We start from the raw sequence: 18,252 nt of genomic DNA on the forward strand, positions 1-18,252 counted from the left end.
TATAAGATACGGAGATCATCCATAATGAGTTTTGTTCTTTGAAAATAATGCTTCTACAGATTATCACGTAAATCACAGTGTGTTTTGGTGATTTTACAAATAAATAAAAAAGATAACTTTTCCATTTTCCCCCTTCGTTTCCATCTTTTTGTTTCAGATAGTCCAGTTTTAACTGAAGGACGCTGCTTCTGTTTGGGGGTGGCTGGAGACGTGAGAAAACCACATGGAAGAATCCCAGGACTTAAATGAGCAATCAGTAAGTCTTAATTCAGTCTCAAGTTTGCTGAAACAAGTTGTGGTAAGACTGCTCAAAACCCTGCTAAAAGGAATTTGTTGTAAAAAGCAGGAGTTTTGTTAAATATGTATGTTTTAGTTGAATTTTGAATTCTCTTCCAAGACCATAAAACAGACTTTTGGAAATGTATGCTGTTCCTGCTTAATGATGTCACATTTTGAGGTCTCCCTTGATTGTCTGCTTGCAAAGCCCGTAGGAGAAAGACTAGGGCATTTAAATCATGCTAAGTGTTTTTGACAATCTGTAATTTTACACACCTCCTTTGTTAGGTTTTATTCCAAATGTGCTTACAGAGCGCATATATGATTGAATGTCAGAAGTATAGCAGGACACAGTATATTCCCGGCATCCCTATTGTCCATTTCAAGGATGGCAGCGACAGCCCTCATGTGCTTTCATGGCCTCCTTATTTTGCTAAGTTCTTGGCAGAAGGAAGAATGTGCAAGATGGGTGGCAGTCGTTGTAAGAGTCTGATTTCTCGAGGGGTTGATGTGGCCTTTGCTCCTGACTCCTTACTAGCGTCTCCATGGCATTAGTGCCTTAGCGTGTGGAAGTGAAGTCAGTGGGAAGTCTTCCCTCCCACTCCTCCACTGCTGCTAACTGTGTTTCCCACAGACAGCTAGGCACGTCACAAGTAAGGAGACACGTATCTGCCAAGGGTGTGTTACACAGATTGATGCTATATTTCAGTAGCTCGTACGGTCACGACTTGGCCTGAGAGTCTAATTGAGGCAACAGAAGACAGTGTGTTTGTGTATAAGAATGTGGTTCTAGAAAATGTGAGACTATGTTGAGCTCGGTTTTGAGTTACAGGGGAATATATGTTCTGGTGTGTACAGGCCGTTGCAAGTTCATTTGTTTTTTCAAGTAATTCACTGAAAAGAAAAGATAATGAAGTCTTCAGTTGACAAACGGACAAGACCATTGTCTAATTTCATTATATATTATCGTATTATTTAACATCACATGACATCGTTATAGGAAAAATGGAACAGAAAAAATACGAAACCAAGAAAGGATAAAAAGAAAAATCTGTCAAGTGGTAGAGATGCTGTTCTTCAGAAATTGCCTGACGATGCAAATAGCAATTAGGCAGCAGGTGCATGCAAGTAGTTATTTTTTTTAAATGCTGGTTATCGTAGTGTGGACTCTAACAAAATGGATGATAGCATGATGGTGACACCCACACCACTGCATGTTTAATGGATCCCAGTGGTGTCAGAGAGCTGTAAGTGACACCATATAAGTCCCTGAGTGAATAATGATGTCATTTTAGTGGTGCTGCTTCATGAGAGGGCCACTGCTGATCTATACTTTGTTCTCACACACTGAAGGTTACTTAAAAGTGTGTGTGTGTGTGTGTGTGTGTGTGTGTGTGTGTGTGAGAGAGAGAGAGAGAGAGAGAGAGAGAGAGAGAGATTGACCAACTGTCCCTGTTTCCCAGAGACCCTGGGGTTGCCCAGGACATCGAACTTTCAGAGCTAACGCAGGTGCAGTGCCTGCAGACTTGGGAGGTTGATCGCGTTGTGTGTGTATCCTCAAGAATGAGTATTTTTTTTCAGGGTTGCAGAGGTTAAAGGGATATGTTTTAATGTGTAACATTCGAATGAGGTTGTTACACAAGATGCTTTGTACCCACTTTTACAAAGAGAAACCTGGCATTTGTAAATCATACGTAGTATCCTCTAGTGTTGTTTCAGAGTTGTGGAGCTCAGCATTAAAACAAAGTGTTTTTTGTTTTTTTGTTTTAAGTTCCTAGTGTTGCTGATGTGCAGCCAGGTTTGAAAAGCAGAAATCTAGTGTGGCCTCCTGGCCTCTCAGCTCAAACTCAGCCGCTGAATTTGTGGTGAGGACCCAGGAGACTTTGAGAGAAGGAAAGAATGCCCCCCCTCCCCCACCCCTCCCCACTTCCGTATCCCCACGTCTCACTTTGAACTCGCCACCTGAGGGTTATCGTAGGTCTGGTCAAAGTCAAATTGGAAGCTCCTGATGTGTGGAGTGGTTTGATAGGCCATCGAAGTGGAGATAGGCCACTTCTGGTTTAAAACACAGGAAGCTTGAAGTTTGTGTCAAGTGTTAATGACTTTTAATGGCTTCGATTTTGTAAACATCCCAAAGCCTTTTTTCTTCAGGTTCCTCAGACTTAGAAGAACATCTAGGCCAATCTGTGCATCTCATCTTGTACATGTGCAAAGGAACTCTTGGGACTGTGAAATGACTTGCCCGTAATGCCATGGCTAATAAATGTCAGAGTTGGGACTTCACACAGGTCTTCTGACTCCAAGTCCAAAGCTCTTTCCAGAACATCAACATGCCTTATGGCTTTGGGGTTTTCTTATTTTGACATTCATCACTATAAAAATGGCAAACAAAACAAAACAAACAAACAAAACCTGATTCAACCCCTTTGCATTGAAATGATTTCTATTTGAGTGAAATTTTTAAGTGACATTAAATTTTACAGAGTATATTAAGGTTGTAAATATTTTGAAAAATAATACTTCATATTTACTAACATAAAGTTCAAATAGGGTACAATTAAAAGAAAGTTCATAATAAGATGAAAGGGAATTTGCTCGGATCATAGAAAACTTCTTTCTTTGGGCATAGATCTAACAAGTGGGTGCTAGTTATTGTACATATAGACTGAATCTAGCATTTTCTGTATGCTCTCTCCGATCCTTACCATCTTCTTCCCATGTAATTGTTATGGTCACCATTTTACAGATAAGGAAACTAAGGCTTGGAGAGTATCAAGGTCACACAACTGGTAAGTAGCAGAGATTAGAATTGAACCCACCTTTATCTGGTCTTAAAATCTGTCATGGATTTTGCATGATACAGCATCACATAGTGGGTAGGGACTTGAGCTTAAAATCAGAAATCCATGACACTTAAATACTTTGTAACCATTAGGAAATTAAACTCTTCCTCATCTGTAGAGTAGGGAGGATGATAAAAAGTTATATGAGGGGCGCCTGGGTGGCTCAGTCAGTTGAGCATCCGACTTGGGCTCAGGTCATGATCTCACAGTTTGTGGGTTCGAGCCCCGCATCAGGCTCTGTGCTGATGGCTCAGAGCCTGGAGCCTGCTTGGGATTTTGTGTCTTCTCTCTCTGCCCCTCCCCCTTCCCCGCTCCCACTCCCGCTTTGTCTCACTCTGTTTCTCAAAAATTAAAAAAAAAAAAAGTAAAAAAAAAAAAAAAAAGAAAGAAGTTATATGAAAGGTTTGGCATATGCCCTGCTTAGAGTAGAAACTTGGTCAACCTTAGCTGTTCTTACAATTACCTGACATATTCAGATGATCTTTAAAGGGTATGGGATGGTTCTTGCATATCTAGTTACCTTCTGGCAGATATCCCTGCCTGGAAGTTCATAGTTTACAAACTCAGCATATGAACTAAACTCACAAACTCCCTTCTCCCAGTTTTCTCCCTTTCTCCTCTGTTCCAGTACTTTCCATTGCCTCCGTGGATGGCACCCTCAGCTACAGAGTAGATTAAGTCAAAAAGCAGGTAGTCATGCTTTTTTCCTTCATCCCCATTCAAACTCCTATTTTTTTTAAAAAAATATTTTATTGCTTATCTATATTTGAGAGAGACAGACAGAGCATGAGTGGGGGAGGGGCAGAGAGAGGGGGAGACACAGAATTCGAAGCAGGCTCCAGGCTCTGAGCCATCAGCACAGAGCTCGACGCGGGGCTCGAACTTAGGAACCGCAAGATCATGACCTGAGCCGAAGTCGGACGCTTACCCGACTGAGCCACCCAGGCGCCCCCAAACTCCTGTCTATTCTTAATTTTTAAAACCCCTCAAAGCTGTTTTCTCTGCTCCAGCTCCTAGTTGGGGGTCTCAATTTCATCTCTTGACTGTCTTTTTCTTCTCTAAGTTGCTTCTAGAGTGGTCTTTCTAAAATACAAAGTGGGTCCTGTCTCTGTTCCACTTCGTACCCGTCACAGGCCCTTTCTTGCCCTCGGGAGAGAGTTTCAAGTGTGCAGTAAAGCACACAGGCTCAGTTGCTCACCCGTATCTCTCCTGCACGACTTCTGACTTCTCTCCGTTCCCTGAATCTTGCAGGTTCTCTGAGGTTTCTGTGCCTCTGCTACCCACCCGGGTTGCTTGTAAATCTGGAACACTCACTCTGGGTCTCCCTCCCTCTGAGCAAGCCTCTCAGATTGCCTTTCTTCCCCAGGCCACCAGCCATGCTGGGTCAGGGGCCTCTACGATGTGCTGCCAGTGGCATTTACCTCTATCCCAGGACTTACCCCACAGAACTGAAATCTTATCTGTTTATTTACCTTTCTACTGGATTATAAACTACTTAAGCGTAAGAGCGCATCTCGTTCATCTTGTAGCCTTACTTCTTAGCACAATTCTTGCTGACACTTAATGAATGTTTTCTTCAAAAGCTTATATATACTGTTACTTACTAAGGTATGTTACTGAGTAGCCTGGTGAATTTTAGAAACCAAAATATTGTTCTCAGAACGGATTACTGACTCACGAATTCATGTTCCACTTACATTTTTAAAAAATTGCACATAACATATAATACTCTTATAACAGCATGTAATCAAAACAGAGTTTTTGGTTCTTAAATAATTTTTTTTTTTTGCATTATATCTGGATTTTATTTTGCAGTGTGGCTGAGAGGGTCTAGGGAATTTTAAGAGGTCAGCAGTTAAAGTAAGGTTTAGTTTTCATGTTTGTCTGAAATTCTATATTAGAACTTCATAATTATTTGAAGCAGTTTCACATACAGTTATAGCTTACTAAAGTTTTAAACTAAATTTTGTTCTTATTAACAGAAAGAAATATGAATCTAGATTATATGTAACGGTACCTATACTAATTATCAGAAGTTTCTTTGGTATTGTGGAATATGTTATATTCCCTGTATTCAAATAAAGGCTGAGCAGTATTTACTGTTTTTCTAATTTCTATAGTACTCTTATATTTTGAGATATTTTGAAGTCCTGTTTTGGTAGTGAATATTCCCATAGATTTTTTTTTTTTCTCATCTGAGTCATTCACATCAAAGTGAGAGGGAGTATGGCCTAAATTCATCGTCAAGCTAGGAGTTTTGAAAAAAAAATACTGCTTGTGAATTTTAAGTACTGTCTGTTATGCCGTAAAACATTAGTAGCTGCTAAGTAAATTGAGGGAGAATGAGGAAGTTAACAGTTTACTATAGGGTAGCATTCCCTAATATTAGACATTAAAGGCCTGAATATTCCTACATATGTCAACACTGTTAGTGAATCACTTAACTTTTATTATTGATGAAATATATTGGTTAGTGAGGTCTAAATTCACGTCCTTTGGATCCATATTATAAACATACGTTGCAGCAATATTTTTAGAAGTTTATATATATTTGTAGCTAGTAATAGTATTTATTTTTTTGCATCAAACCTGTTAATAGTGTGAATTAAAATTCTATAGTTAAATAAATTAATCTCTTTTCTGTGCCAGTGTTTCTCCCTTAGAATACCAAATAATCTCCCTTTGGATTATTCCTCAGCTCTTAGTTCTTAGAGATTCTCTGGATCATTTTGATTATAGCCACTAGCCCAGTTTTAAAACCTGTGCTGTTTTAGGAGTCTTTTGGACAGGTTTCTAGTTGTTACATGGAATTGAATAGATCATCCAAATTACCCTTTAGATGTAGAGCTTCAGTGTCACCAATTTCTGTCAGTGTTTTAGCTCCATGCTGTAAAATACTTACTTGTGTTAATTTCAGTTTAAATCATTTTTTCGTTTTTGATAACCTGGCATTGTCAAAATCCTGGAATCCCATCATTTGATTGCTTTTTTCTTAGGTGCTCTAAATCAATTTCAGCAACTTGCATGCAATGTATTTTATTCTGATATAACCAAAATCAAATTATTTCTGAGGCTGCAAACCCATTAGCAAGAACTTGGCCTTTAAACTAGGCAAAGGAATCATGTTCATAACATGTATTTTTTTCCACCAACCAACTGGACCATATATTTGAGAGTTCAACGGACTTGTGCTTAAAGTTGAATTCCTTTCAAAAGTGTTGTAACTCCCAATTGCCAATTATATCTTTACTTTGCAATTATATAATAGAGTACCTGAAAAGTGGATACAGTAAATTTGATTTTTTAAAAAGTTGATTTATTTATTTTGAGAGAGAGAGAAATGAGCAGTGGAGGGGCAGAGACAGAGAATGAGAGTAAGAGAGAGAGAGAGAGAGAGAGAGAGAGAGAGAGAGAGAGAGAGAGAATCCCAAGCAGGCTCCATGCTCTTGCCCGAGCCCTTATGTAGGGCTCAACCTCATGACCTTGGGATCATGACACAAGCCAAAAGTGAAGAGTTGAGGCTTAACAGACTGAGCCGCCCAGGCGCCCCAGTAAATTTGATTTTTAATTTGTATTAGTTGCTAAGGCTTACTGTTTCATTTTGAACAATTTTCTAACTTTGAATTCTGTATCTTCACATGAGTTGATAAGGATTCAAAAGAAGATTCCATGAATTATCTATAAAACCTTCTAAGATTATAATTTAATTTTATTAAAACCTTCCCACAAATTTGAGAATACACTTGTCTATAGAGGGAGAGCCCCATATCATACAGAGTATGGATTGTGATTGCATATCATTTGCCATGTGATCTGGAGAGGAAATATTAGGCTTTTCTTCTGTTACCTGTGATCAGTTGGTTAGTAGTCACCATTGAGAAAGAACCTAAAGGTACCTCCTGGCTCAATGAAAGAGAAACATTATCAACTTAGTGCAGTCTGCCATGGACTTAGTTAGGAGGAGGAATGGTGTGGAGCCTCACACCTGCTGATCCTGGGCCGAATAGTTGTCAGCAGCTTTGAGCACTGGGTTTGGGTACTGTAGATGCAGATAAGAGCTATGACATCTTTAGGTACCTAAAGTCTCTTCTCTGAACTTGCAACTTACATACGGTGTATAGATTGTCCAATAATTCTGTCTCATGAATTAGAATGAAAATCACTTGTTTGTGATAGAAATGTTATCTGTTTCTTTCAGGCCTTAGTAATTCTGAGAAATGGGAAAATGAACGTCATGTCACATTTGCTGTAAGGTATACAGCGAATGGGCAATGTTGGCTGATGAAAAGAGCTTGCGTCCATTGATAGTGCTTTATGTGACTCATCTCATTAAACTGCCCTCAATGTCAGGCTCTGTCATGACTCTTCTTCTAAAGAAGAAGATACTGAAGCTGAACTTAGAGATCTCATTCAAGGCCATGACAGCTAGACCTCTGTGCTAGTGGAATGTGAGCTCGTGCCGTCTTCTTCCAGAAACCATGCTGCTAAGTGTATTATCTTACCTGCTTTGATCAATTTAAATGGTTTTCAGACCCTTTGATACATTTGATGTCTTGGAACATGCATTAAAACTCAACTTGATCTCAACTTATTAAAGTGAAAAGCAAACATTTTAGATATCTGGGGTCTTGGTGAGAAATAGAAGTTATTCTACCATGGTTACTAATCCACTGCACAACCTTCTTTACTAAATATTTTGAGCAGACAGTCATAAGATAGCAGTATGTATGAAAATTGAATGATAATCCAACAAACTCAATTAAAGAAATATTTACAGATTCCTAATTGTCTGTCAGGAACTTTGCTAAAGTAAGGATTAAAAGGTAAATATAATACCGTTCCTGTCATCCCCCCGGTATAAGTTTAATACAAGATTTAGTTTAATATAAGATTGTAAGATGTTACGTTGAGTTCTAAAGTTATTTTAAAATGAGCTTTGGACAGTGGCAACTAATTTATTCCGTGAATATTTGTGAAAAACTGTATTTGAAACGTGGTTTTAGATATTAGAAACCCACGGTGGGTGGGGTGCCTGGGTGGCTCAGTCAGTTAAGCATTCAACTTCGGCTCAGGTCTTGATCTCACGGTTTGTGGGCTCGAGCCCCACTTTACAAAGCTCTGTGCTGACAGCTCAGAGCTTGGAGCCTGCTTTGGATTCTGTGTCTCCCTCTCTCTCTGCCCCTCCCCCACTTGTGCTCTGTCTCTCTCTGTCTCTCAAAAATAAAATTAAAAATTAAAAAAAAAAAAAAAAAACCATGGCGGACAAAATGGGCAAATACTACGATTCCCATGGAGTTTGTATTCTAGTTGGGGTAGACAAAGAGTAAACAACTAAAGTATATTGGATAATAATAAATGCAAGGAGGAAAACCAAATAAAATAGGTGGGGGGAGAGGAAGTTCTGGGGGCAAGGTAGGTGGGTAGGGACGGTTGCAGTTTTGGGAGGGAAGTCGGAGAATCTTACCGAGGAAATAGCATTTCCACAAAGATTTGAAGGAGGTGAAGGAGCAAGCCTTAGGGCATCTGGGGAAAGTGAGTTTAGTGGAGGAAACAGCTACTGTGAAAACCGTGAGGTGGCCGCATGCCTGGTGTGTTTGAGGGATAGAAAGGAGGCCGGTGTTGATGGCACTGGTGGAGAATACAAGGTGGACATAAAGAGGTAATCAGGATGGAATTGTGAGGTGGAGAGTACAGATTTTGTAGGGGGGTTAGGCCATTTTAAGAACTTGAGCTTTAACCTAAGTGTTGTGTGAAGCAATTGGAAAGTTTGGAGCTTAGGGACGACATGACGTGATTTAAGCTTTTAAAAGATCACCTCGTCTGCTGTACTGAGAATGACAGAACGATGGCAAGGGTAGCAGTTGGGTTGTTGTTAGTGTCCAGATGTGAAATGGACAAGACAGCAGTGGGAAGGTGGTGTGAAACATTTGGATTCAGGATATGTCTTGAAGGTGGAGTCAGAGGACTCGCTGATGGGTTGGATAGGGGTTGTGAGAGAAAGGAGTCAAAGATGATTTCAAGGTTTGTGTCCTGAGCAATGGGAAGGACGGCTTTGGCATTTGCTGAGATGGGTGGACGTAGAAGGAACAGGTGGAGAGTGGAGACTAAGAGTTCAGTTTTAAATGTGATAATGGAGACATTGCTGTGTCTTCCCCAATCTGGTTTCATACTCCTCTTTTCTGGTGCATTGGGAACTATACTTTCTAACCTCCTTACATGTAGATAGGACCATATGGCTTGTTTTGGTGAATGAAATGCAAAGGGAAGTATCATTTCCAGGTTGAGACAGTGAGACGCTGCTGTGTGATTCTTTGGTCTGTATGTTCTGCTAGCATGAAGAATGGAGGGGAGGCTTCAGGTAAAGATGGCAGAACCCTAAGATTGAAGGATGTTGCATCGCTGAGACTGTACGGAGAACAGATTTCTGGGAGAGTATTAAGCAACTGAGTTCATAGAGACATATTAAGTTTTACCCGGTATTAGACATATGAGTGGAAATGTTAGGAAGTCAGTTCGATGCAACCATTTGGAACCCGGGAGTGAAGATTGGACTTGAAATATAAATTGGGAAGGCTTCAGGAGATGTGTGACATTTAAAGAAGTATTGGTTGATATCACGAAGAGAGTAAGTCTAGATGGAGACAATGAAAAGGACTGAGTTCTGGGGCGCCCATATCTAGAGGTTAAGGAGACGACAGTTTACGTAAGGTGGTTGTTTGATCCCTCTGTTATAATACCTATAAACCCTGTGTTATGCCACACCTGTACGTTGCTACAGCCAGTGACGTTTCTTTTGATGTGCTTGCTTCCAAACTTTCCAACAATCACATATCATATCTGTATTACTAGGTACTGGGTTCCCCTCTCTCAAGGAAGAAAGAGCCAGCATACAGCTGAATCGATACTGAGACATCATTCACCTCTTTGCATTTTCTATCCACATAACGAAGCCATAAATGTCTAGAAATCAGTCAACAAATAATTATTATTTTCTCATTGCTGTGTCTGTAGATACGAGGTTTCTAGACATTCTAAAATTAGCAAAGAATTGACCTACCTCGGGGTTTCTCAGTTCCAGAATTATTGACAATTTGGGCCAGATGGTTCTTTGCACTGGGGGGGTGGGGGGGGCGGTGGTTGAGGACTGCCTTGTGCAGTGTATGATGTGTAGAAGCATTTCTGGTATCTGCCCACTAGATGTCAGTAGCACCCACTTCCCTCCCGTACTTTCTCTCTTCAGTGACAATCAAAAATGGCCATCGATGTGGATAAATGTCTTCTGAGTGGAGGCGAAAACCGCTGATCTTTGTTATGTCTCCTTTCAGTGAGTCACTTGCTTATGTATTGGTTCCCTGCAGAATACTGGAGAAAGTTTATCTGAACATTCACAGTAGTATGCTTTACTAAATTAGAGGGAACTGGGACAAAAAGGCAAACACATGGTCCTATAGAATTTAGGCAAGAAAGCAACATAACATTGCCAAGTTTGCCAAGTTAACAGTGGAAAATAATAAGTACTATGCTATCATCAGGGCAAGTCTGGTTAAGAAAGGTGAAAAGAGGAATTATCCATAGGCTAAGTCACGCGTTAACTGGGTCTTAAAGGACAATATAATCGTACAGACACGAGAAGACCTATCCTGGCCTGGCAAATTGCAGGAATGAAGATTCGGAAGTGCAAAGTATAAGACAATAAGGTCTTTCCCAAAACAGTGGATGCATTGGAATGTCTGAATCGGCAACTTTGTGGGGACGGAGGTGGAGAGCGGTGGGAGATCTAGCTGAGAAATCCTGAGAGCAGACTGAAAAAAGATCTCTGAGGTCAAGCTTAGAGATTCACATGTTGCCTGATGTCCAGCGTGATGCTTGTCACTACATGCGGTGTAGAGACGTGGACGATACTACCCTGTCTTTTGGGACTTTTATCTTGGACATAATGGAAAGCGACATAATTTTTGAGCAATAGACTAGTATTTTTTAAATGATGTTTTGGGAAAATCAACCAGATGGTGGGAAGGTCAGCAAAGGTGTGAAACTGGGCATGGAAGATGGCTTGCGGGATCTGGAAGCAGTTTGTGGGTGAGCTGAAAAGGGCCTAAACAGGGAGGCAAGCTTTTTTTGTAAAAGGCAGGACAGGAAATAATTTGGGGACTTCTGGCCATCCAGTGTCTGTACAACTACTTACCTCTGCTGGTCGAGTATGGGGGTAGCCGTAAACGATGCATACACGAATGGTCATGGCTGTGTTCTAATAAAGCTTTATTTACATAAACATGTGGCAGGCCATACTTGGCCAGCTCCCAGTGCAAACTCGTGATGTGTCACTGGAAAGAAATCAAGGAAAGAATTAAGGAAAAGAACTTGAGAAGAAAGCTTTGCTGAGCTTGGTAACCAGCCAAACAGAGATACTAAGAGGAAGGGTGAGTGGTAGATGTGGAGAAGAAAAGAGCAAAGATTATCCTGGAACTTCAAGTTTAGGAGGTACGAGTAAGACGGTCGAGGAGCAGGTGTCAGTGACGTAAGGAAAGCGAAAGATGTGTTTGAATTTAGAACTGTAGACAACATGTCAAATAGCAACTGGTGAAGCTCTGTTGTGCCACGGAGGAGATGTCCAGGCTGGCCCTGTAGAGCGGAACAGTATTTTCCTTGGGGTGCTGTTATAAGGAGAAACGATGTCTGGAAAAAGGGCAAAAGCATGAGGATAAACCTGGGAGAATACCACGTTTGCAAAGTGGAAGGAGGAAAATGGGTCAAAAGAGACAGGGAAGCAGAAGGAAGATTGGGGTAATAACCGTCTTCAGAGCTACGGACCAAGACAGCTTTCAGGAGGAATTGGGCCATCACTGTCTGACGTTTCAAATGGTCAAGCAGAATGGTGACTGAGAAAAAGGCTGTCTCGGGTGATTAGGAGGTCATTGGTGGCCCTTTGGAATACAGCCTCATTTGAGTTGTGGGAAGAAGAGACATCTCAGAGGCTCAGCACAGAGAAGGGAAAGTAAGAGGGAGCTTGTGTGTTTAAAGAGAAACAGAACAGTAATTGAAGGGAGCACCTTTTTCAAACAAGAGGAGGCTTGTGTATGGTTGATGACAGGAGAGTAGGACACAGTGGGCTCAAGTTGGTGCAGAAGGGATAATGGGGCTCAGTGGAGGCCAGAAGAGGAAGACAGTGTTGGGATGAGGGAAGGATAGCACCCTCTGCCCCTGAAAATGCTAGGGAATGTCCGTAGTTTTAAATATTCTAAGGTGCTCCTCTTTGATGGCATTCATTTTTTTAGTAACATAGGAGGGAAGTACATTTGTTCACACAAGATCAGGAAGTGGATGGGAGCATGGTAGGATTAAATACTTAAGTGGTATAAAGAAGATTAGTAGCAACTATTACCTTAAAAACTGGTAGGTGATCTCCTAGAACTCAACATGTGGATGATTGAGAGATATTTTCAGTGTTCCTTTAGCAGAGTAGGTCTCATTGAATAGGACTTAAGACGGTGTGTTCGCATTGAACGTTTATATGTTTATTTTTTTTACATTGAAACCATTAAAAAGACACAAGAGAAAATAAACACTTTTGTGGTTGAGCCTGTCATCTTTGGAAGAAACTGCTTGCCGTGTTTTCTTTGGGTATCAGTATGTCTGACAAAAAGAAGAGCCTATTTACTTAGATGTGATTGTGTCAAATTTGACGGTAGAGTCAGACTGAAAAATACTCGTCTCAAGTACATGAAATTCTGTCGTCTCGTAGCTTCTTGGCTTGAGGATTGATTTCTCTGTCCAGACTCTTTTAGAATGTAAATACCCCTATAAGAGTAAATATGTTAAGTTCACATTAACTCCCTTGGCAGGAACCAGGATGGCAGGATGGAAGGTTGGCAAAAACAACAAACCAGAGTTTAAAAAGAGGAGACAAACACTGCCTGCTTACTTTGCTTGCCTTTCATTATTTTGCCCAATGCGCTATAGATGATGCACGTGGCCGGTGGATTATCACTTCATCGTGAACCCCAGAGCCTCATTGCTAACACTTATGTTGCCCTTGCTTGGGCTTTCTAAGTGCTTTATGTATATTAATTCAGTTAATTCTCATGGCTTGATGAAGTGGAGCTATTGTTATCTGCCAGTTTATAGGGAAGGGGTGACTCAGCCAGCAGGTCGGGGAGCCGGTTTACAAGTGGGCAGTCTGGCTTCTGAGGCCACAATATTAACCGTGAGGTGTGTCTGCCGAGAAAATGCCCTGTGCTTTTTAGTTGTCCACCCTGACTCATGCCTACAGCAGCAGCAACAAAATTTTGAAATTTTAAGTTTTCATATGTAAGAAGAACAAAATTTGATCTGTGTCCATTTCTTTCTTTTTTTTTTTTAAACAAATAAATTTATTTATTTATTTAGGGACACACAGAGAGAGAGAGAGAGAGAGAGAGAGAGAGAGAGAGAATGAATATCCCAAGCAGGCTCCACGCTGTCAGCACAAAGCCCGATGATGTGGGGCTTGATCCCACGACCCTGGGATCTTGACCTAAGCCAAAATCAAGAGTCAGATGCTTGACTGACGGAGCCACCCAGGCACCCCCATTTTTTTCTACTAACATTTTCTTTAATTCACAGATCTGTCACACAAGAAATAATATGAAGGGGTAGACTGAAGGTGATAAAATAGACAGTATTTATTTTTCAATCTACTGATTTAAAAAGGGGCTTATAACAACCTTGTATGGTGACAGATGGCAGCTAGATTTATTGTCGTGACTATCTCCTGATGTGTATAAATGTCAAATCACTGTGTTGTATACCTGAAATGAATATAATATTGTATGCTAATTATTCTTCAATTAAAAAAAAAATGGCTTAGGTTGATTTGGAGTCTCTGCTGGCTTTTCTACGCCAGGACCTGTAGGAGGATTCAAAAACATACTCACATTTCTTTCGCATTAAATGTCATACCCACTTTTTCGTCTTTTCACATTGCCATTACCAGAGGGCCTGTTCTACAGGTGGTGCGACCTTTAGAGGTTACCCCTTCCAGAGCCTTTATTTTTATAGATGCAAAAATGGAGGCTCAGAAGCTCAAGTACCTTATCAAGCTAAGGCCATTCCAACAACCCTGTGTTTCGAAATGACAACTTCTGATTTGTCTCAACCTCCACACTCACATTTGAATACTTTTGCATACGGCTTTTAACGCATCGGAATTAAAGTCTACCCCCCTGATAACTGCGACAATTCAGTTGAGGAAACAGTCGCCTTTCTTTGAGCTTGTGTTAAAGTTGGTAGATCGGGGTCATTTAAGAAAGCTCAAGCAAAGGCGTGAAACCCTTTATTTTACGTGTTTGTTTTTCTCGTGGTTATTATTTACTGCTCAATCAGCATTAACAGAAGAAAAATAATTTGGCCGCGAAGTTACTTTAGTATAGGATTTCAAAGGACCTTATTAGAGAGAGATGTAATTACATCCTCTTGGCCTTTTATATAACAGAGTGCATATTTGGGTTACTTCATTCTGACCCGGAATTGAACCATAGATTTAAGTGGTGCATAGGAAGTTAAAATCTTCATTCGACAAAGATTGAAAAATATATTATGGTTGTTTTTCATATTGCTAAGGATGTCTTCATACTTTATAGTTGTGTGCTCTTATTGTAGCTAAATCTTGTCTGAACAGCACCTGCGTCAAAATTTTCTCATTTCACAAATCTCGTAAAGCCTAGGTATTTGATGACTACCATTTTATATAATCAGTGGTTTTCAAATGGGTAACTTTGACACGTTGATAGACATTGTATCATTATATGTTTTTGTATGTTGCTTGACACTGTGGAGCCGTGGTTTAGTTACGATATTCTGTAACGGGAACGATAGACTGAATGTCACAGGTTGAAACAGTGATTCAAATATCAATATTAAGGAAAGTAAGCCAGAAAGTCCATAAAGTAAATAAAAAATGTAAAGAAAGAAAGCAAAAGGCTTTTACAACTTGCGTTTTGAGAGCGTTTGCATAAGAGAAAGAGACAAATAATGTCAGGGTGCTACTAACTCTGTGTGGCAGTGCCTGTGTATCTTCCGTGAGACTCTTCCCGTCGCCCCAAGACTGATTGCTCCCCCTTTTCTTCAGTACTCCATTTTGCATAATAAGATCCACACTGATCCATGTTTGGGGTGATGGTTTCCATCCTCACTGGGAGATTGTGGACTTCTCGTTTCTTTTCCATGAAATAAAGTTTTCATTGGCTGGGATCCCAGCTAGACTGATGTTTTTTCTCCCCTCATTTTGTTTGTTTGTTTAATATCTTAGATTTTGAAAGTCATTCAAAATTAAAGAACTTGCATATTATCCGAAGAAAATAAGTTGTGATTTGAATCCCTTTGTGAAAACTCAGAAGAGGTGTTTAATGTTTAAGTAACTTGTTATGGGTGGTTCGAGGTCTTTCTGAAGTACTTGTCTGCTGAAGATTTGTATGGTACTTACGGTAAGGGTGTTTGTTTACTCTGTGGGCGATTCAGACCCGTTCTATTGTGCCTGAGTTACTATGCAGAAGTAAGTCAGGAATCATTAATGATAATTTCAGGTTATGCATAATTATTTTAGAATGTTGAATGAATTCGCTAATCTTTGATGCATTAAACCTTATACTGAGCGTTTCTGGTCTAATAGGTTTAATATTTTAAGGCTCCATTGATTTTTTTCCTTTTGTTTATTTAATTGTTTATTGCACTGTCATTGGAATTGTATGTACATTATTTTCACTCTTGAGCCCTTAATGTCAAGCCCGAGGAATTTAAAGGAATTAATTGAAGGACTTCAGGATATCGGTGTTCCTTACATAATATGGATTGAATGTTAATGTTGGATCTTAGGCTGGAAGTTGCTTTGCTGTTAGATTCTATTAGATTGAGTGTACCAACCCTTTATGCAAGGAATTGGGAGGGAAATGAACTCCAAGCGCTTGGTTTTCTCTGTCTTTGGGACAAGTAAAAAATTGACGAATTGAGAGAAAAGGAAAATTTTTGCGTTGCTAAAATTTTTTTAGACCTCACAACGTTCTTTTAAAAAACATCCTTTGATGTCTTGGGTGTAGAGTAAAAAGCCCTGAGGAGTTTAAGTATATTTATTTAAATAGTTTTGCCCTTTTTCTAAATGTTGCCCCTTTGGCAGATTTTTTTTTTTTTTTTTTTTTTTTTTTTGCTCGTTAAAGCTTCAATAGACTGAAGAGACGAAATTGTCCAACTCTCTTGTTTCATGGATGTAATGAGAGTAAACTATGGACAAGCGACCTTAAAGAGGTGCTCAGGATCCCATAGCTGGTAGGTGGTAGAATGATGATTCAGGCTGGGTTTTTGAGGCCCAGGCTGTGTTCTTCATAATCACAGCATACTTGCTTTTTCATGCCCTAGAGCTTTCAGCTACAGCTTAGTTGAAGTTTTGAGTGCAGGAAACCTTTATTGATCATTTTTTTTTTTCCCCGAAGTCGTGCAGGAGAAACTTTCACTAAAAATTTCAGACTGATTTGACTCCACATGAATCCCCGCCGTATTCAACCTCCAGTATTTCCGAATAGAAAACGGTTAGCCAGGATATCTCATTCTCCATAAAATATGTCTGCGGCTTCTTATACCAAACCCAGCCCTAGTGCCCTACTGCCCAGAGAATGCGAGCTAATTTTAATTGTTTCAGAAGAAAAGTCATTAGAAAATGTCATTAGGAAAAACTGAAATGGTGTTAAGAAAGGATCCAAGCATTGCAATGCAAGTTGATAGTTCTCACTCTGTATTGTCCACATCAAGAACCGTTTGATTAGGCATGCTTTCCTCTCCTTTTTTCTTCCGTTGAGATTCAGAACTCATTATGTGCTCAGTGGCAGCAGTCGGTTTTAAATGCAGTATTCTGGCTCACTTCGCAATTACCAACATCTATGCACACTCTCTCTTTTTCTTTCAGTTTGGGTTAGGTGATGTACCCTTAATTTAAAGCATATTGTATCATAAACCCCCAGAAATGCTTGTTTTGAGACAAGGGAGACTGTGAATAAATAAACATTCATGTTCATTCTTCTTCGGTAGAATATGAAGCAGAGAGAGTTAAGTAATATAAAAAGGCTATTCAGGATTTCTATTTAAATTACTAGCCAACAATTGTAGAAGACATTTTCAGTTGCATACTAGTCATTTACCTCTTTTCTGTTTCGTTAACAGAATCCTGATTTTGTTGGGGGCCACTTACTGTCCTAGATGTCTAATTGGTTGAAGCCAGATTTATGGTAACTTTAGACTTCTTTGACAGTGATTGGTCTGCTATTGGGCAAGTGACCCAAGGGACTTCTGGGAAAGATCTTGTTTCATCTAAATAGAGAGCCACAGGAAGGAGGACTCCTTTCTCATCCTGCATTGCTTACTGCTCTGGAGGCTGTAGCAGGAGAATGTGATGCGTTAGCCATTCTCTGACAATGAGGTGATAAGCCTAAGAATGAAAAGCCAAAATGCTAAAGATGGCCAAGCAGAAGGACAGAGAGAACGTACATCCTTGAGGAAATCATTGAGCTGCCAAGCCTGACACATCCTCCTTCCAGACTGCTTGCTTGTGAGATAATTATTTTTCTGAACTGAGTTATCCGGTTGTATTTGTTAAGCCTTGTGTGTGGGTTCAGTCCCTGGTGGAAAGGAAAGAAAATACAGAAGTTTTAGTTCCTGACCTGAAGGATCACATAATCTCATGCTTCTCAAGACTGATTTTTTAAGTAAGATAAGAATCCTTCTGAAACTAGAGATTGCCTTATTTGTTTTAATTTTTAAGTTTTTACTGAGGAGTGATTTATATATAGCAAACTCTGTGTGTGTGTGTGTGTGTGTGTGTGTGTGTGTGTGTGTGTGTATGTGTGTGTGTACACTCTGGATGCAAATCGTTTATCCAATATATACAGGTATTTTCTCCCAGTCTAAGTCCTGCATTTTCATGGTCTTAGTAGTTTATTAATTAAAAAAAGAAGAAGAAAAAAACGAACTTTTTATTGACGTTACATTGAATCTATATATCAGTTGAGGACAATTGACATCTTAACAGTGAATGTTGAATCTTCTGACCCACATATATGTCTTCTTAACTGCTCTCAACAGTGTCTTAGAGCTTTCAGGATACAGGTCCTGC

At 39.9% G+C, this 18,252-nt stretch overlaps 1 protein-coding gene across 15 annotated transcripts in view; it reads left to right on the forward strand.

Moving 5' to 3' along the window:
* The window catches only part of EYA4 (EYA transcriptional coactivator and phosphatase 4), a 318,259-nt gene that overhangs the window by 66,844 nt on the left and 233,163 nt on the right, over positions 1–18,252 (forward strand). For 14 of the 15 annotated variants that reach the window (XM_058735321.1, XM_058735320.1, XM_058735326.1 and 11 more), the window contains one exon: positions 158–256. In XM_058735321.1, the coding sequence (XP_058591304.1) occupies positions 224–256 (33 nt within the window). In that variant the 5' untranslated portion in view covers positions 158–223. Of the gene's footprint in view, positions 1–157; positions 257–17,482; positions 17,689–18,252 lie in introns of those variants that run through there. The other variant, XM_058735331.1, reaches the window with a different exon arrangement.

Source organism: Neofelis nebulosa, chromosome 6 (assembly GCF_028018385.1).
Source record: "Neofelis nebulosa isolate mNeoNeb1 chromosome 6, mNeoNeb1.pri, whole genome shotgun sequence".
Classification (NCBI taxonomy): domain Eukaryota; kingdom Metazoa; phylum Chordata; class Mammalia; order Carnivora; family Felidae; genus Neofelis; species Neofelis nebulosa.